This window comes from Lichenostomus cassidix, chromosome 1 (genome assembly GCF_008360975.1).
Source record: "Lichenostomus cassidix isolate B80296 chromosome 1, HeHo_3.0, whole genome shotgun sequence".
In the NCBI taxonomy this organism is placed as follows: domain Eukaryota; kingdom Metazoa; phylum Chordata; class Aves; order Passeriformes; family Meliphagidae; genus Lichenostomus; species Lichenostomus cassidix.
Genome location: NC_139479.1, coordinates 10189889 through 10211008, shown reverse-complemented (window position 1 = coordinate 10211008; position 21120 = coordinate 10189889). Strand labels below are relative to the sequence as shown.

Sequence of the window (21120 nt, the reverse complement as noted above, 5' to 3'; positions counted from 1 at the left end):
CACTTTGCTATTCAAAATTCCAAAACTGGCTCCAAAATCTGTGAGCAGTGGCTTCCAGCTTATTTTGAAGTCCAAACCATTCATATAAATATTTCTTCAGCCTCTAAGGCAATAGAGAAAAGGTTAGGATGTTTTTAACTAGACACTGCCAGATTGCAGGAAAAGTATAAAAGACAACACAAAATGTTATTGGAACCAGCTGAAGGACAGAAGTGACAATTAACAGGCAGGAGAAAGTACACTCTAGAGGTCACAAACTGAACTTAGGGAAAACTCAACATATGGCTGGTAATAAAAAGTATAAATGGCCCTCCCAGAATGCAAGATCATACCTTCTGTAACCTGCTGCTGTTGGCTGACACATTGAAAAAAATATATTTAATCTAGTCTGAATAAAATTAGAGGAACTAAGACCCCTAACAGAAGTTCTTGAATATTTTCTTTTGCTGTATTTCCAAGAAAAGTTTGTGAATACGTTTCATTTTATTCGACATCACGATGTTCTGATGTGGTTTGCACTTGAAGATCAGATCTTTAAAAGTAGCAAAACAAGAAAGTCATCATGCTTTGATGTGATTATCAAAAGAAAACCGTACATTTAAAAAACCTGATGCAATAGTTACACCTGGCATGCTCACAATGATTTTGAAGGCTGAAATGATAGAGCCACACACTAGATAACACAATACGTGAGCACTTATTTTTTAAGGACTACTACCTTCCACATTCTTCTTTTGGTTTTAATATCCTAGTGTCTTAATGTTTGTTGGACTGATTTATTAACTGAAAAGAACTGAAGTTTAAGTATAGCTCCTTTTTTAGGTGTTTCTATTCTTGCCACTGAGAAACAGACTGTACCTTTACCTCTGAAGGCCTTCTATTAAACATTTTTAGAGTACTCTTCGGTAGACAAAATTGCTATTTCTATGAAGTTTGCAGAAAAGAAGATATATAGATATATATAGATATATACAGATATAGACATATATACATAAAAACTCCTGCAATTTTAAAACTGAAATGAAAAGTAAGAGCTGAAAGCAGCACCTACTGCAAGTGGGATTTTGGCTTTGCGTAGGAGACCTGAAACACACGACTGTGCTCTAATTTTACTATTGCCAAAATGCAGAAAAAGAATTTAGTAATGAGTTGAGGGTTTTAAAAAAAATCTAATTAAACTGAGTTCACGAGCGACACTGAAATGATAGAATACACAAATACAATGATGGTGTCTCCAGGCAAAAATATTTGTAAAGAACAAAGCCTGCTAATCAAATTCCTTAAATACTTCTCCTTAGATACAAGTATGAAGAATGTGCTAGAGTAATCAGTGTAAGCGCCACTGCATGTCTCTGAGAGCATCAATTCTCTGAAAATCTACCTCAATGTAACCTCAAGAGATCAACTGACTTCAGATTGCTCAGCTAGACAGGGGAGGGAAAATACACTGAAAGCTCATGGGTCGAGATAAGGACAGGAGAGATCACTCATGAGTTACTGCCACAGGCAAAACAGACCCAACTTGGGAGAATCAACTGAATTTATTACTAATCAAATCAGAGGAGGATAACGAGTAATAATTCTTAAATCTTATAACACATCCCCCAACCCCTCCCTTCTTCCCAGGGTCAACTTCACTCCCAAATTCTCTACCTCCTCCCCTGCAGCAGCAGCAGGGGAATGGGGGCAGCAGTCAGTTCATCACATATTGTTTCTGCTTCCTCCTCAGCAGGAGGATTCATCACAGTCTTCCCCAGCTCCAGCGTGCACTCTCCCACAGGAGACAGTCCTCTACAAACTGCTCCAACGCAAGCTCTTCCCACTGGCTGCAGCTCTTCTCAAACTGCTCCAGAGTGGGTCCCTCCCACAGGATGCAGTCCTTCAGGAACAGACAGTGCTGCCAGCAAACCTGCTCCAGCATAGGCTCCTCTCCAAGAGTTCACAAATCCTGCCATGAGCCTGCTCCAGCGTGGGCTTCCCATGGGTCACAGCCTCTCTCAGGCACCCTTCTGCTCTGGCATGGGGCCCTGCATGGGCTCCAGGTGGATAGTTGCTCCACTGTGGAGCTCTATGGGCACTGGGGGCACAGCTGCCTCACCATGGTCTTCTGCATATGCTGCAGAGGAATCTCAGCTCTGGAGCCTGAGCATCTCCTCCCCCTCCTTCTACGCTGACCTTAGTGTCCGCAGAGTTGTTTCTCTCACATATTTCCCCTCCTCTTTCCCAGCTGTTGCTGTGCAGCAGATTTTCTCTCACACCCTTCTCAACTACATTATCCCACAGGCACTACCACTGAAGGACTTAGCCCCAGCCAGCAGCAGGTCTGTCTTGGAGCTGGCTAGCACTGGCTCTGTCAGACACAGGGTACATTTCTAGCAGCTTCTTAAGTGAACCCATCCCTGGAGACACCTGCTACCAAAACCTGGCCATGCAAACCCCAAAAGTCCAGTGTGGGTCCAGAATTATTTAATGGTAGGAGTCAGTTATAAAAAAACACCTGAAAGACCACAGTTATCAGTCACAGCCAGGACAGGTTTGTGAGGGCAAAGTCCTGCTCAACAAATTTTATTTCCTTTTATGACATAGTAACCCACCTAGCTGACCAAGGGAAGCCAGTTCATGTAATCTTTTTGTACTTCAGTAAAGCTTTCAATACTGTCTCTCCCAGGACCCTTCTGGACAAAATGTCCAGCCCACAGGTGGATGACCACACCATGTGATGAGTGAGCAGCTGACCCATGGGTTGGGCATGAAGGGTGACAGTGAATGGGGTGACATCAGACTGCTGACTGTCACTAGGGGAGCTCTGCAGGGCTCCATCCTCAGCCCTGAGCTCTTCATCATCTTCATAAATGACTTGGATGCAGGACTGGGATACTAAGCAAGTTCATAGTTGATACAAAACCAAGAAGAGCTGTTGACTCCCTGAAGGCTGGGAGGCTCTGCAGAGACCTCAACAAATGAGAGGCCTGGGCAGTCAGCAACCATGTGAAATTCAGCAAGGGAAAGTGCTGGATTCTGCACCTGGGATGGAGAAACCCTGGATGTACAGACAGACTGGGAATGAGAGGCTGGAGAGCAGAGCCACAGAAAGGGACCTGGGGGTCCTGGCTGATGGTGAGTTGAACATGAGCCAGCAGTGCCCTGGCAGCCAGGAGGGACATCCCTGTCCTGGGGACATCAGGCACAGCATGGCCAGCTGGGCAAGGGAGGGGACTGTCCTGCTCTGCTCTGAGTTGGGGCAGCCTCACCTCGAGTGCTGGGGGAGTTTTGGGTGCCACAATGTAAGAAAGACATGAAGCTGTTAGAGAACATCCAAAGGAGGCCATGAGGATGGTGAAGGCCTTGAGGGGAAGCTGTGTGAGGACCAGCTGAGGGCACTTGGTCTGTTCAGCTTGGAGGAGACATAGGGGAGATCTCACTGCAGTTACAACTTCCTCCTGAGTGGAAGAGGAGGGGCAGACACTGATCTCTGCTCTGTGGTGACAGTGATAGGACCTGAGGGAATGGCCTGGAGCTGTGTCAGGGGAGGCTTAGGTTGGGTATTAGAATAAAGTTTCTTCCCCCAGAGGGTAGCTGGGCACTGAACAGCTCCCCAGGACAGTGCTCACAGCACCAAGCCCAACAGAGCTCAAGAAGTGTTTGGACAATGCTCTCAAGCACATGGTGTGATCCTTAGGGTGTCCTGTGCAGGGCCAGGAGTTGGACTTGGATGATACTTGTGTGTTCCTTCCAACTCAGAATATTCTATGATTCTAATACAGATAAAACAGGATGCAAAATCTTCCCCTTTCAGTCATAAAAACCTGTTACAAGTTACACTTACGCACTGCCAACTAGTTAATTCCAAAAATTTTGCTTCCTTTAGTGCTGCACTGATTATGAATACTTTTCACTGCATATCACTCCAGTTTCTTTATACCACGTTTCCACAGTGAGTGTGGCAGAAGTGCTGTGCTGTGGAAAGATGTTTATATTTCTAATCATCCTAATTCCTTCTTTGTCACTGCATTCATGTTGAAATCTTCCATTATGTTACAAGACTTTTCACTTATTGTTTATTTTTTCCTTTTTTCCCCTTTTCTAAATGTATTTAGAAATTAAATCTGCACACTTTAGTGGAATTCACCCATGCTTAAAAGCCTAAGAGTAAACATGCTCAGAAATACTGAGGTTTGACACAGTTCCAGAAAACATGTGAGCACAAATCCAACTTGAGATAAATCAACAGTTGAGACATTTGCAACTGTGTCAGAAATTTAACCCTGTAATTAAATGCCAAATAGTGAATGCTGAAATATTTTAATAATCCTCCCAATTGGACTGCCTAATAAACTGCTTGCTTTGGCAACTGACTGGCCTATCAGGAAAACTCTGAGCAAATTATTTAGCTATCAGGTTACAAAAAGCTGAAAAGGAAATGTAATTCTAGTGAAAAGTAGAATAACATACAGCAGTTGGGAGACTTAAAATGTTAGAACATGCACATCATTAATGTACAGCTGATGAGAGACTTCTCAACACAACCGAAAGCTGGGGAAAAAATGAAGCCAAATGTTTATTGCAATGATCTCATTTAAAGGCAATAACCCCTCAGGGTTCAAGATTCAACTTGACAAGCCATTAGCAACTCCAGCTCTGAAGGGATTATTTCACCCAAGCTCTCACTGCTCCCAACACACTACACCTGTGTTCCTTTTGGCTGTGAAGTCGTGGCTGACACAGGACATGGCACAGTGACACAGCACAGGATATGGCACACTGAACAGACCCAGCTAAAGAGTGTAAAGGTAAGAAATATGTATGGTATGTTCAGTTTCATTTCTGAACCGCTGCTCTGCCTTACAAGGGACAGATCTGCAGACCAACCAGCACTTTGGTTTTGTAATGATCATGCAAACTGGTGGCACCTTCAGGTGAGAGGTTTCCATGCACCAGGCACAGCTGAGGGAATGTGTGGGAGTGTTTTTCTGCTTCTGAAAGCTGTGAATAACCCTCTGTGCTGGACATGGAGCCTTCCCAGCATGGGTGAGGCACTGGCAGATACTTACAGCAGAGGGCTTTCTGCAGCCTGCGGAGTTTCATGGCAGTCCTGTACGCCGAGAACCTGACGTTGTTCAGGTCAGCTGTAGGGGAGAAATATTAAAATTCAAGATCAGCTTTGCACATTAGAAATAACCAGACTCACAAAGACATTGTTATGTTGAACTACAAGATTATACTTGGTTAAAAGAACAGAGTGGGGGGGAAAGAATGTTAGAAACTTCACTGAGCTACTCAAATCTTGGCAATCAACCATCCAAAAAGAAGTTCTACAGTGTTACTTCCTTTTGTTCAAAGGCACTGAACCAAAGAGCACTTGAAAGGACAACATCAGGGACCGCAGCAGTGTGTCTGAAAATACTGCAGAACTTTTCACACCAAAGGCACCGTGAGGGAGATAAGACCCTGAAACTCCTCCTTGCTTGCCTGATGCACCAGCCAGGCTGTGTGCAGGCAGCCCAAAGGAAAGAGCTCTGCCCAGGAAAAAACAGGTGACTTTCAGCTATTGCTAAAACAAACACTTATTAAAAAAAATCAACAATTAAACTTCTGTGCTTTCTGCCTAAGCAGGCCCCAGCCATGCCCAGAGATGCAGAGCCTTCCTGGAGAGAAGCCAGCTCACCCAGCCAGGTGAGTTCCCAGGTCCCCACCTGCAGAATGGCAGGGAGCTGGTGGGCTCTGGCAGTGTGACAGGGAATGGCACCTGGTGGGGAGCACATCGTCTGGCTCAACTTCTGCTAGAGCTGTCCTCACACATTTGAGAAAATTAGGACATCAGCACAAGTCCCAACTGAATAGTTTAACCATGGCCTGCAAAACCTCCAGGGAGGCTGCAGAGACAAAGACACACCAGACCAGAGCATAGCAGCTGGGTCCTTCCCAAGGGACACTGCCAGCAGCTGCACTGGGAACTGAGGAGTGGCAGGGGACATACTCGTATGCCACAGGGCAGGCACCCCACCACTGGAAAAACAGATGCATGTTCTTGGCCTGTCACCTACCCAACTGATTCCTGGGCACAGACAGACACTCCTGTGCAGCCTAGGGATCATTCCCAAGAGATTGCTTGGCATATTGCAACTTAAGGGTTTTCCAGAACAGAAATACACTGCTTGTGCCAGCCAGTTTCAGCACCTGACAACACTGCTGAATGCATTTAATTTACTGAGGAAACCCGTGGGGCCTAAGGAGTTACTGACGGGAAAGTGTTTAGAAAATGTCAACTATGATGTAAATATAAAAAGAACATTAGGTGAGAAAAATGCAGTGGCTCAAAATAAAGGTCCATTTAGCCCAATAAGCTGCCTCTAAGCCTGACAGACTCTTAGAGAAAGAATATGATGAAAAGCAGGGACAGACGAAGCAGCTCCTTGCTGGCATATGAGCTGAGGTGCTGTAAAGCTGTTTGAAATGTGGTAGCTTGGGTATAACTATCCCAACATCATTTATAATGCTGTATAGGTATAGGTAGCAGAGGGAATATTGTCTCAATTACATTAATTTTAATTAAGCTGTTCTGAATGAATAATATGAGGCATGATAATGCAGTAGTTTTGTATACCTTAATAACAGCTGTGAAACATTTCTGAAGCACATCAGTGCAGAAAAGAAAGTTTCAGCTTTGCACATAATTTCTTTTTTTTGTGTGCAGTTGCATACACCTTTTTAATGGGCATTTCTACGTATTGCTCCTGCCAGCTCTGACTCTCACAATCATCCTGACAGGTCCTTTATGTGGTGTAGAATACAGTGAGAAGTTTAAATAAAGCGACCTAATTTGTCTTAAATGGAAATTAATAAAGCAGTCTCTCACAAACACACCATGAATTCAATTACATTTTGTATGCTTCCTGCAAATCTGTACTTGTATTCTGGAAAAGAATATTACGGCTAGCATTTGACAAAATGAATAATCCTTTCTTAAATTCTTCCTGAGTGCGCTGAAAAAAGCTTATCTATTTATTATTTACATTTTCAGAAATGTGAGTAAATATATATGCATATTTCAGGCCTCGATCAAGGCAGAAAGTACCATCTATGAAGACATTTAATCCTGGAAGTGCTACAGTTTACATCTATTTTCTTGTATATGTAATACACACTGAATTTATTATCAACCTTAACGACATTGCTGCCAAGAAGCATCTGCTCTAAATGATGAAGCAGCAATGTCAGGTGCTCATTTTGGAGCCTTCATCTCAGGTTTTGAGAAAGTAACAGCAGCACTGATCTTTTGGCTCTGCAAGCCAAGGCTAAGCAATCACACACCTCCACTGCCACCTTGGCTGCTTCCAGCAGCGTTAGCCTGTACCCAGTTACTGTCCCTGTGTCAGCTGCTCACCTCTGTCCTCTTTATGCCACCACCTCCATGCCCCTGATGGACAGCTCCCTTACCAGGTGGTGACAGTCACTTAAGGTCACTGGACATTAATGATTTTGCTTTTCCCCTCCCCATGCCTATGAAACTGCCAGAGGTGTCTTTCCTCCCCCAGGGCTCTACTGCTGGAACAAACGTGTTGCTCTGTGAAGCAATGGAAGCAGCCCAGGCCCCTCTTTAGTGGGTTCAAAACATTTCCCTTGCTGGATGGGACTCATATAAATGAACCACAGAACAAACGACTGCCAGGAATGAGTCTTGGCCCCTGGGATGGGGAATGCTGGACTTAAAGCCACCCCTCACAGCTTGGGGGGACCTCAAGTGAGGAGCACAGAGGCACTGCCTGGTCACAAGCCAGACGCTCCTGCTGGGAACAGGCAGAGGAGGCAGGAAGGAGGCTCGGGCAGCAGCAACCTTCCAAAAGCCTATGGAAATGCCATAGTTCCTCCTTTCCTGTATTGTGAGATTGTTTTCTTTATTCCTTCCTTCCTGTGTGGGTGTAGGAAAAAAAAATTGATGCCTTCTCCACCCCCATATAACCCACTAACAGAGTCAGGACCCATCAAGCCCTGATTCCAAAGCTTTTATCATTTCTGAGCAGCTTGGGGAGCTCAGTGCACCACACAGGTTTTCCTCCAGCCCCTTCCTCCCACTCCCAGAAAGTATGCACCACCTCATCAGCCAAACAGGGTGGTCAGAGGGCTGAAAGCTCTTGGTGTACTGTGAAACTTTTCCAAGTTGTTTAACAATACTCCCTCTCCTCCTTGCTCAGAGGGCAACTTTCAAGCTTTGAGCAAAAAAATATAAACGCCCGAGAGCATAATCTGTTTATGGTCTGAAACAACGATGCAGTGGAAGAGGTCAGCTGGCCCCTGGAAAGGAACAGACAGAAGAAAGGATCACGAGGGAGTATTTGGTGACATATTTACATCCCAGAGCAAAGAGAAATCATGACTTTCCCATCACTCAGCCATGAATGACCTCTCTGTTCAAGTGAATATATATCTTCCTCTATATAATAACATGGTAACAGTGAACAAGAACTAGTGCTTTTATCACAAAGGCAGCTTTACTGAAGGGGACTTTGGACTGCTGATAGGAATAACTCAACTCAGAAACACCGTGGAAAGATGATAATTAAATTCTAGCATTTTCTGCATAATTCTGCATGTTAAGAGAAATCTCAAAACGTAAGGGCTATGTTCTATTTGTATGATATTCTGGAAATACCTGCAATTACACACAGCAGATCCTTTTGCAATTGGGTAATCAGGCAAAAAATCCACTCATTTGAGAAGTGATCAGTGATTCAAACCACCTGCTGGAATGTCCCACTGACTAGTAACACAGTATCAACAAATTAAATCTTGTACTTTGTTTTCTTTTTTAAATCCTCCCTTGCTAAATTCTGGATTTTACATTGGGATATGAGTATTATATTACAAGGAAAAAACATTCTTGTATTCTTGAGTTCTTACTGCATAATAGAGCTTATACAACAACTAAAAGCAATAAAAAAATTAAAATCAGTAAGTTTTTAAAAACAATCTATTTAAGAAAAGATTTAGCACTCATCATGAGGAGGTATCTGCTTTCATTCTTAAGGAGTCACATCTATAACCCAGACAACAGGTTTTAAGTAAGACATTATAACTGAACTGCTTTTCATGGTGGTTCCTAAACAGACTGACCCCCTCTACAGCTGCTGCATCTGCTGAGTGACTGGGAGGTTCCATTTGATATTGTCCTATCCTGTATGACAGACTCATCTCACCGAGTGTTTAAAAACGCTGGGATGGGCCAGGCTGCTTCCCTTCAAAGGTTGTTCATCTCATTTATCTCTCTCCAAACGTAAACTGAAAGCATCTCATAAAATCCTTTCTACCTGGAAACTATCTTTTTTCCTTACTTTAAAAAGGGGGATTCTTGTTTATATTATTGTGAATATTATTATAATTGCTTTTTTAATTAATGAGGGCAAAACACACACATTTGACTTGGTCCTACAGACAGCAATTATCTGATTGTCTGGACATCATCAAACTGAAATGAGCAGCTTACATGCTTCAAGCGGTATAAGTAAAATTTAGCAAATTAAAAAGTTAGTTAATTCTTTTAAAGAAATTAGATGTCATCAGGTCAAATCCTCATCTCCATTTGGTAAGATTTACAGAGTTCTGAGGGTTTTTTTACTCTCAGGTGCAAGGACAGAAAACGTGGACCTAGAGTGATATGCCTTGGAACCTGAAAGCCTTATTCAATCACAGCTTGTGCCATTCTCATAGGCTATTCATAAATACACTGCCTGGGGATAAAGTATTTTGGGAATTAGAATGCCTACCTAATGGATGTTAAAAACGGTTTACTGGACAGTCCTGAATAGACTGCAATTCCTCTAACAGCCACTGAGCTTTCCATGTTTCGTCAGATATTAGCAGCACTCTTGCCTTTTCAAGAAGCTTCAGCTCCCATTGTGTCAATACAGCTGAGATTCCCTGTCCGGCTGGTGAGAACGCTGTGTTTCCTCCTGCTGCCCAAAACCTGTAAATAAATCTTTTAACGATGCCCTACAGTGACATATATTGCCTCTTTCGGAATTGTAATTTTAAAATGCAAATGAGACAAATGCACAAAGGGAAGAAATTAATCAAGTAACACTGCCTAATATCAGTTGAGTCTCAGCCATTGACTTTTATTATAACAATAATTAATGCTATCATCTACACTACTTTAGCAATAAATAACAGTAAACTGTTATTATATGTACAGCTTAACCATTCTCCATGAAATGACCCAGTACGCTGTACTAGACCTTTCCAACTGAGTGAAAAAGCCAACAGTGTCTCTGCAAATTAACAACTGGGAGGTACCCAGGGCACCACAATGCTACTGAGTGCATCTAGACCCAGTGTGAACCCCACAGCATGTGCCAGCATCCCTGTCATCAGACCAGCTGACATAACCTTCGGGAGTTTAAGCATGCAATGTCTTTTCTTCAGCCTGCAAACCCAAAAATGTAAGAAAATACATGATGTACACATGGTACATCCCATTATGGGATTGGGATATGAGTAGAGTTTGCAGTCAGAAAGCTCAGAAATCTTTTATGTAGTCTGGGTAAGAAGCAGTCATAATGGAAAATCCTAAAATAAATAAATTACAAATTACTTCAGAAAATAATAATAAAAGGTGTCCATCTGCAAACTAAGAGTGCAATTACCTTAAGCAAAATATTCCCATACTGGTCATCTATTCTGTAACAGAGCACCCTTTCATTCTCTCTAGAACAGCCTCCTTCATGCTAATACACCTACACTTTAATTTTCATGGATGCCAGGTTAACTTCCACCACCTAAGTTCCATCTCTCTGCCACAGTTATGTTTACTGTCTGTTAGGTATGTGCTGTACAGGATGAAATCACACAGTCAGAACGATGACCTCCTCTAGACTGAGTGCTGTCCAAGGCTGACTGAACCCAAGCAATCCTATTTTCTGAAATGGGTTTGAAAAGGACATTAGAGAATTTGCAACCTTTAAAGAGAAGCCATATGTATCATCTCACTAGATTGCAGTAGAAATCAAACGACTGATGTTTGCACCAGGCGTGGGTCTTACTGGTACAAACATGGAAAATAATTAGCTCAATATGAATAAAACTTTGTAATAAATACATGGTCTAGTAGTTGCTAATACCAACTGTAACAGCAGTGAGGGGCAGTTTAGCCTCTTCAGGCAGCATTTCAGAAGGACAAATCAAAACACACAAACCAGAAAGGGTGATGTTGGTCAGCCTTGGTCACCGGGAGTTAGAAGCTCACATTGCTGCACAAGAGTAGGCAGCCACAAGACCAACACAGCAGCTGCTGCTGAAAGCTCAGAGAAGGCTCAGAGGTGCCTTCCAGCATTCTCCCACCTTGTGTTAAGCAACTCTGACATTTCTTTCACGTAATCCATAGAGAACTGCCCCCCATCTCTCTAAATTAAATGGAGAGCTGCCACCAGTGCACTGCAGCCTGCAAGGATGAGAGTTGTTTTCACCCCTTGTCTTGCCTTGCTGAATTAGGATTGATAAACAACATATCTGACTGCACCCTGCTACTGCAATTACTGCTCATGGTGACACTAATGCACCTTGAGGACACTTGTACTGACATGACATGACATGGGAAGGCTGGAGAAGGGGGACACTAACAGTATGGCACAACAGGCCAAGTTCTCCTGGGCCATCAGAGCAAAGGTTGTTGTTTTCAACTTAAAGGCAAAATACTACTATTCAGAGCTAAGTTGTCTGACATTAAACGTTCACTCTCAGAAGATAATCTGAAAAAAACTGAGCAAACCCAGACCACTTTATGATTCCCAGCTCTCCCCTCACCCAAAGGTCCTTGGGCTCCAAAACAGTGAAACAACACAAATTCTCTTTTCAGTGACGCCCAGGAGGCATCGTGAACGATGAAACCACTTGTAAGTGGGATGTAAAAGAGCAATGTAAAAACAGATCTGCTGCAGAGGAACTACTTTTGGAAAGAAAAGCAGTTGGAGCAGTTCTTGGTACTTTGAAGACTTTTAAAAGGAAGTTAGAAGAAAATAGGAGTGGTTCATAATGGTGCAGATACAGACCAGGGGGATGTCTGCTCGCCTCTGATCTTTTGAAACTCACATATCATTATTTTTACTACCTTTCCTATTTCAGCATTTATTTTTTCTCTATGTTCTCAACTTATAAGATTCTTTTTAATTTAATCTATACCAACATCTACAACCTGTTGCCACTTTGACTAAACATTAAACAACAATTAAGTCATTCAGTATAGACACCTTATTATTTAACTCTAAGTAGCTATAACTTTAAATGAAGAGTGAAAATTGCTCAAGTTGAGTAATTTTTTCATTTAAACTGATAAAATGCTACACTGTTCAAGCGATAGAGAGCAGTCAGGAACAAGCATCTTAGCATCTTAAAAGGCAAATCTCTGTTAGAAAGAACCACCAGTTGGAAATTTTTGATACACACATGTAATTTCAAATCAAATTTTAGTAAGTATCTGTATAACCAGCTATGTTTCAGAAATGAGTTCCAGGAGAATTTGTGAATACTTCCTTCACAGGCAGATTATTTTATAATTTCTTCCCGCAGATTCTTCCTGCTGTCTCTGATGCAGTCCCAATTGAAGAGGTTACAGGACTTCCTTGACTAACAATCTGATCGGGAAAAAGCGTGCACAGCATATTCCTGCCTTCTTTCATCAGTACCAAATAATGCTCCCAAGTAATTTAGATTCATTTTTATAAATACCCAGATCTCTAAAGACAGAAAAATGAACCACTAAGTCTCACACTTGAAATTAATCTATTTTAGCAAAATGTAATGCAACAATCTGTAGGTGTGTGAATTGGATACGTGAAGATTAAAACTAGTGTCATTCTTTTTTCTCTGAGAAGTGTTTCTTGCATCTCAGAGACAGATAAGAAATGTTACCTTGTGCCAGAATGCACCTTCCTCATTCACTTAAAAAATTAAGTTTTTAGTAATTTGCAAGAATTTAAATTAGACATAAGCATCCTGTAGCAAATTATGACACACTGGCATGTACAGAGAACTACATTGCATAGCACAATTATTCCCTACTAGCTAAGTGTAGGAGTTGGGAAACGGAAATGAAAACTCTTGACAGCATTGATGCACTTGGTCTCACTTTTTTACATTTACCCACTTGCCAAATACATGCTTTCTACCAGATTTTTTAAAAAAGGCATACATACTAAGCTCTTTACTAGCTTCTTTATATGAATTAGAAACAAAATTTGGATCCTAATGTGGGATAAAATAATAGGATCTAATGAGTATGCAATACAAAATCGACTTTAATAACATCTTCTCAGATAATATATTACTGAACAGTCTGAAAAGACTTCAAACATCCCATTATTACCATTTTGACCTGAGGCAAAGCAAAGCACTGAAAATACATCAAGGGTTCTGCTCAAGACTAAACGGGTTATACTTGTATTATGCAGTTTGTGTGAGAATTAGGCAATGGTGATTACACCCAGCTCAAAAATAAAATAAATCGGTAGGTTATTCAGTAGCACTTTCATCAAAGCTTCACCCAAGTGGCAGCACACAAAGAGTCACCTTGTCTAGCCTTTCTTGTACACATATATGAACACCTCAGTTTACTCATAAAAATATGTATTATGCATACTTCGCTAAAATCAATGTCACTTTCATATTAATGAGTATTTGGTCTCAACTCTAAAAGAAATAAAACCAGCCAGACAGAGGTTTTTTCAGACTGCTTTTTTGGACATTTCTCGCTCTTGAAAAGAAAAATAGCAGGAGAAAAAAAAGTAAGAAAGAAACAAAATCTGCCTGAACATGTTCCTTCTTTATGCAGTAAAAAATAAGGCTATCTTAAACTCCTGACATTTGGGTGATACTCACAGTGATAAACTCAGTTAAACTAAATGCAAACTGACTTCAGCCGTCGCACATCTTCTGAACTGCTGACCTGAATCTATCAGGACACTTTTCTCCCTTATTACCTTTTCACTTCTTGGTATTTAAGAGTACTCTAGCTGAAACAAGGAACTAGCAGAAGAAAAGCAGTTGCAACAGGACTTTAGGCCAGACCAACAACAGTATCAGCAATACCATGCAATCTGCGGATCAAAGGCGGCTGCGGAGTCAGAGTGCAGTTCAATTAACAGGCAACTGTTTGAAGACCTACCTGTATTAAAGGATGTCTGCATGTGCAATTACCATTTGTCCTGAAACTTTTAAACCACTCACTTGAAGAGTAGAAATATGAAGGAGACAAACGGGGCAATACGTTGTAATTAAATGGCAAGTCAATACTCATCTGCTTTTGCATTTGGTTAGCCTGAACTTGTACATTTTACATCCTCTTTTGGCATACAGAGCTGCATTCTGGTTAATTTTTAAACCAACTGCTGCCACACTGCTAATACTATAGCGAAAAAATCTTCACGCTGTGTCGTTTCATTTTATAATATCACTTTTTTATTTTATGCTAAAATATTTTTAGCATGCCTTGAACTGCAGAGCACCATAGAGATACCTGAGTTCGCTTGAAATAGATTACACTGGCATAATTAGACTGTTTTCAGCAGCTAAACTAGAGTTTAGCAGGTGATAATTTAAGCTATTTTTCACCATGGCAAATAAGCCTGCACAGAATGCTAGATTTGACAGTCCTAGTGCTCAAGCTGGTTTATGTACATGTGCTGTACAGACTTAACCTCCTTTATGAATGCAGCGTATTTACTGATATTTCTTTCAGCAAAATAGCTTAATTTTTATTATATCTTCTATTATTTATTAACACAACCATTAAAATCAAAGAGTTAGCTATTAAATGGCCTGCCAAGCAGCCTACACTAGAGCATAGATTAACCCATTTTATCTTATAGATGTGCTTCTGTTAATAAATTCTAAAGCTGCTAAAAAATGAAACAAAAAAACCCTCCACCAGAGAGGCACATCTGAAGTCATAATAAGCATGCAATTTGGGTATTCAAAATGACATCATGACAGCTGCTATGCCTTCTAAGTATTGAAAGTGCTTTAAAAATAAAGCAGTGGTAACACAGTTTGGCAAATTGCTTCAATTGGCTTCCCACCATCCAAAAGTCAACATTAACAGCAGCTTGGTTTGATTTTTTCATGTGCCTTTTGTAAAGTAGATTAGACAGTGAAAAGATTCAGGATTTTTTTTTTTAACTTCTGTTCCAGTCTTTCAATAAAGAGATTGTAACAATACACCCAAATTACTTTGTAAACCCAGTGCACATTTCAAACCTGCTAAATGCAATACAGTTTTTTTCTATTGCATGTTTGAAATGTGTTCTTTATACATTTCCCTCGCAGAAAATTTTAACCTTGGTAAAAACTCTGCCTCTCATTTAATTTTGGTTTGCTTCCTCTGGAGATCTTTGCCTTAGCAAATCATTCAATTGAAAAAAAAAAAAAAAAGCACAAGCACCAAACATCTGGTAGAGCTGTCTTACCTAATGACTGGTAAAGCTCAGTCATCTTGGGATGATCCCAGCAGGTCGTTTGCGTCTCATGGCTACAATACAAAACATGAAAGTTAGTAAAGTGAAATTCCTCTCTCCATCTCACAGCAGTGATGCAGGCTGCACATCAGACCACGCTGCCAGATCTGTGCCTGCAGCCTGGGCTGCTCCAGCGGGGGAGCTCAGCAGTGCCAGGCACTCCTCTTTCAACATGAGGCATTAACTCAGAGTGCTTTATTCAGGCAAGGACTCATGAAACAAAATGAAAATTAGTGCTAATATTAAAAAGACAGCCAAGTATTCAGATATGTCAATGTTTTGAGGAATTTGCAAGCAATCAATTCCTAAGGACTCACAGTTTTGTACAGGTCATTCTCCAATTGCTCCAAATTAGAAGACACATTTGAAAGGGCTTAGTTCTTAAAGCATTTCTGGAAACTCTGACCAGACACTGATAACTATGATATTTTTGACCTGCTTTCCCCTACATGCTCTCTCAACACTTTCCCACGTGGTAGGTAAGAACTACCCAACACAGCAGCTCCAATCTTTCCCTTCAGTCCAGACACCTGTGCTTAAATCCCTGTGCCAGAGCCTACTGATCCACCACTAGCTAACACCACTTCTCAGGCCAGAGTTGCACCCTGTAGTGACAGACTCTTCAACCAAAGACTCTTGGCTGCTCCTCTTGTTCCCTGGGACTCTCAAGCCCTTTCCCTTGCCCTGGAGGTCCCTGTGCAGTGTCAGGCGGCAGAGCTGCTGGGAAGCCAGGGAAAAGCTAAAGCGGGGTTATGAAACGCTGCAGTATGACCAGAATGTAAATTGGAGAGTCTCTGCATTGAGGCCAGCAGCCTCCAGCTTTGCAACACAATGTGTTGCCAAAGGACAGGCAGCGTGAGAAAGTCAACAGAATGAAGTGTTAGCGGGTATAGTAGCGACTCATGTCTCCTAAGGTTATACTTTTTATGAGTTTATTTTTTAATGACAGCATAGCTAACATGTTTACGTTTCCATTAGCATAGAAAGCTTGAAAAAAAGATCCCCTTATCTGTCCTGTATCCAATAAAGTCCCGTTCAAACAGAATTCAGCTGCATTAAGAGTCAACTGTGAGTCTCCATAAAAAAAAGAAAAATGTAACACATATGTAGCGTACTGTTGGCTAGCAAATACAATTGCCATTTCAGTACTTAAAAGCACACACGCGGGTTTCAACACGCACACATCATTTGGGAGAAGATATGCAGCAGAGCAGGACGTGACCCACAGCTCTGTGGAGCTCCTGCAACACACACCTTCCAGCTCCAGGAGACCAAATCACCACCCAGCAGCACCTGTGCACCCCACTGTGCGCTGGAACACTGACACAACAAGGTTGTTTTAGAGAACAAACAGTCCTTGAGTTCTCATTCTGAGGCACTGATGTTCCCAAGTGCACATTCACCCTTTTAAGGCTAAGAAGAGGTAAAACTTCCAATGAATTACTGCAACACCACCTCTACTCCAGGAAAAAGAAAATTGTGCCAGGTTTTCTTAGTACGATTTAATTTTGGCCTTAAAAGACAGGCTATTTATTTGATCCCTGTGAATACTTTACTGCCCCAGTAACCTCTATACGTTCAGCAGCTTACTATATATAATATTTCCAGATTTTGTTCTGAAACTGCAAGGAAGAATGAAAGGGATCACAAGCACTAAGCATAAGGAAAAAACACTGTCATAGCACTGCCCTAGTTGAGCACAGGCTTTTAAACAAGCCCTGTCTCACCAGTCTCAGAATTCCCACCCCTTCCCAATTCCTGCAGTAGATGAATTGTCAAAAATTCACAAAATGGGAGGAGGACACCACAAGAGCAAAAGCAGTCTTGCTCTTTGCTCTGTTAGAAAACGAGTCCTGCAAAGGAAGGTGGCTGCAATTGTATTCAGAAATCTCGCTGGTTTGTTGGTTGGTTTTTTATTCCCAGAAACTGGGTAGCTTCAAGTGAAAACCTGTGGATCTGAGCGAGCTCCATCTGAGCTCCTGCACTTCCCATCCTGCTTGGCATGGGCAGGTTCTGCAGGGAGAATATAACACCAGGACCTTTTATTATACCCAAACGTATCTTTTAAGAAAAACAGGAACTGTTTCATTCCTGAAAACTCAGCTGCCAGAAGCCTCTACTGATACAATGGCAGTCCGAAGGAAAAGAATATGGAAGCGGATTGATGGCAGAAGAACCTCCTAGCCAGGAATGTCACAATTCAGATGAATGAGCTGCAGACCCAAACAAACATTCACACCCACAGACCTGGGGTTGCAGTTTGTTTGCAGCTATCAGATCAATAGTTGCCCAGGCAGGAGCTTGGCCATCCTGGCTTGCTTCCCCGCAAGCAGATCACCCCAGAAATGAGGGATATTTGAACAGGAACTCTACCATGGTTTGCATGCCAAATCACGTAACAAAAACGAGAAAAAGAATTTATATGAACAGTTACAAGAAACCTCCAAAAATAACCTGCCTCTTTGTATGAAATTAACTTGGTAGCCCCAAACTGTTCTATGGACAAACTAAACCACTTCAGACTCCATAGCTGTCAACCTGGCAGCCTTCAAAAAAACTGATTTGCCATGAAAACATTTAAAAGCCATCAGATATCGGGTAACGGTGAATATAGGTAAGATTATGGATATATCCCATGCTTGTGTGGGCTAGAAGAACAAAAGAATCATCTCAGTGTGAAAAACTAGTATCACTAATCAAAGTTATACCAATGCGTAATTTATTGAATTTTTTATTTTTATTTTTTATGGTAAAGCCTAACCATGTATCAATGAGTTTAGCATACATAGTTTAAGCTTATGGCATTTGCTGTTCCTGAAAATACAAAACTGCTTTTGTAAGACCTTGTAAATAAAAATTCCTTTGCTAAAGAAATACTGGACTCCAACTGGTTTCAGATATTTTTAATATCAGTAACCCCAAACCTCTACTCAGTGTGCTTTTCTTTCATGCTTTAAGATTAATTATCATGGCAAATGCACATTTTGTAAAGAATGATTTAATTTGCTCCATGTGCAACTGACAAAGACTGAATTTGCAGGGCAGGTACATTTCCCCTTTTGCTTTAATTTTAAACTTAGCTGCAACTTAGAGGAAATGTCCCTTTCCTAAGACTATGAAAGCCAAGCGAGTAGAGCCTCTAACTCTTGCCCCATCAGCTCCCCAGCAGTGAGCACCCACGGGGCAAAGTGCTCCACACCCAGCTGGTACCACCTTGGCAGGGACCACCCAGCTCCCATCTGGCACCACCCCAGCCATGGACTGGCCAGCCCTCAGCACCCCTCTGCGCTCCTGCAGCAAAAAGTGAAGGCTTGGGAGGGAACTGTAGAGGTTGAGTTCCCGTACGGAGCCAGGGCAGACTTTGCTGGTACTTTACATGCAGAACACAAGAAGGCTGCAGATATTTCACTCCAGCTAAAAGGCGTTCGCCTCTCAACGTCTTCAGCTCGGAAAATTATCAACTATTCCGCGCACAAGGGCAGCTCCAGGAAAGGTTAGATTCCATCAAGGCTATTCTTCGTAAGCCTCTTTGCCATTTTCAAAGGCCATTTAATTGTGAGCTCTGGGGTTGGACCGGTGGGGGAGGATTTGTGTGTATGCCCTTATTGTGAGCACCGTCTGAAGTGAAATGCCAGCTCAGCAGTTTCAGGCAGCCTCAACTACACTTGGGAATGCTGTAGCATCCTTAATAGATCTGCAGCAAAGTGTTTGCCAGAGTTTCGAACTCTGGTGAACAAGGCCCTTTGCAGCCTCCAAGTCAGGAAGACATGGAAAGTGTAGCGTGAGTCCTCTTGATTAGCAGCAGCTGAAGCACAGTGAGAGTATGTGCAGAGATAAGTACTCAAAATGCTCTTCCAGCAAACCACCAACACAAAAAGACATCAGCGCACACAGCCAGCAGTTCTGCAATATTGCACATGCTCAGAGAACACATTTTTCAATTTGGCTCTACATTTAGGTCAACTAAATTGATCACTAGCTTTTAAATCATGGGCATTCTGAAACAAATAAAAATATATGTGCACTCACTTGGCCTATTTTCCTCTTTCTCACCTGACTTAAGCTGCATAAGTGGAAAGGGAATCAAAACCAGGCCCGAAAAGAAGACAAGCAGCAATGGCTAGTGGTGACACCTTGGCACAGGTGTGACTAGCACACTAAACACACTGATAATTCAGTGGGATGAAAGCATAGTTTTCACTCGATACATCCTTCGGGAACCACAGGACCACTTAATTAAAGGATGATTATATTATATTAGCAAGGATAATTTTTATGTAGGGAATTCTGTCACACTATGCCTGTGTGAGCTCCTCTGTTCCTGCCAACAGCAGAGAGATTTTTCTCTCATCACAGTCAGCAGAGCCAACAACACACAGGATTGGAAACCTGAAATCAAGAGATGATATCCTAACAGACATGCTGGCTGAATTACAGTTCCCCTGTTATAACTTGATCAGTTTGGACAAAATACAGTAATTTTTTTTCTTCATTCCTTTTATATTACTTCTGAGCAACACCAGCAGCAGGAGGAATTGAGAGCAATGCTCCCCCACACCCAAATTCTTGCACAAATCCCCCCCAACATTCCTGCGCCAGCCACACAGTAACATTCACAAACCTTTTAACTGTTTTTGATTGCACTCCTTCTCTCTCACACCTTTTTAAAAAAAGAAAAAGAAAAGATTAGGTCTTGTGTATTCACTGCTCAGCTCCAGAGTAGAATTTTAGGTTGCAACTGCAGAGTCCTTTTTTAAACTCTAACAGCCCTCTTCATTAGTGATACTGGAGCCAGTTCTGCTGCACTTCTCTCCCTTCACTGGTGATACCAGAGCCAGTTCTGCTGCACTTCTCTCCACACCCTTCATTAGAAAATGCGACATGGACAACATGTGCAAATGCATAGATGTGCACAGAATAAGAATTCTATCGTGTAGCAATAAATAGTTACATGCACTCACTAAAAACTGCCAAAATTATAGTATTTTACAAAGCACTGAACTCATCCCTTTTCAAACAACATGATTTACAATACTTCTCATCTTCTGGCTTTGCGATGAATCAAATGTTACTCCAACCACCTTATGACTGTTGTCAAAAAGCCAAAATAAACATGATAGTTGTTTGGATTTTACTAAACTAACGTAAAGGCAACTGAAAGAGCTTGTATGAATAGACACTGCTTCTCATTCAAAAGAAAAATGTTTTCAACAGAAGATGACAGTGATTGCAAGAAAGACTTAATATTTCTCTTTTTACAGTGCTTCATTAATTCCTTAGCTAAAACATGTTAGTGCTATGGAAAGTATTAGCAATGTAAAAAGGTGGCACTCCTTTGTGCTTTACAAAGGACTACTGTTTTCATCTGTAAATCTAGAGACTACTGATCTGTGCAGAGATTACTTCTGTTTAAGCCAAGGATCAGCGTCTCTTCAGCAGGAATTTGACTTTAGCCTGTTTTATTGGCTTTTGCAAGATTTATCAGGCTGCTGAAGGCAGGCACCAATACATATTAAAGTTTCTTGCCGATACTGGAAATGAAAAACAGGAGAAGGGCAAATATCAGCTGTCAAGTACTGTATAGTAACCCTTTTTTTCTCCCCTTGATGTTAAACATTTA

The 21120-nt window shown here is 41.6% G+C and overlaps 1 protein-coding gene and 1 long non-coding RNA gene across 10 annotated transcripts in view; one reads left to right on the top strand and one right to left on the bottom strand.

Annotated features, from left to right (window-relative positions):
* Positions 1 to 21120, bottom strand: part of DMD (dystrophin) — a 1152080-nt gene that overhangs the window by 62792 nt on the left and 1068168 nt on the right. For 6 of the 9 annotated variants that reach the window (XM_085049835.1, XM_085049822.1, XM_085049832.1 and 3 more), the window contains 2 exons: positions 15453 to 15514; positions 5052 to 5126 (listed from right to left, as the gene is read on the bottom strand). In XM_085049835.1, coding sequence (XP_084905961.1) covers positions 5052 to 5126; positions 15453 to 15514 — 137 coding nt within the window. Of the gene's footprint in view, positions 1 to 5051; positions 5127 to 15452; positions 15515 to 20121; positions 20161 to 21120 lie in introns of all 9 variants that reach the window. The other 3 variants (XM_085049820.1, XM_085049818.1, XM_085049827.1) reach the window with 1 other exon arrangement.
* On the top strand, positions 4549 to 6829 carry LOC146444179 (uncharacterized). The gene is made up of 3 exons (XR_014849582.1): positions 4549 to 4790; positions 5341 to 5534; positions 5614 to 6829. It is a non-coding gene; the product is annotated as an uncharacterized LOC146444179 (long non-coding RNA).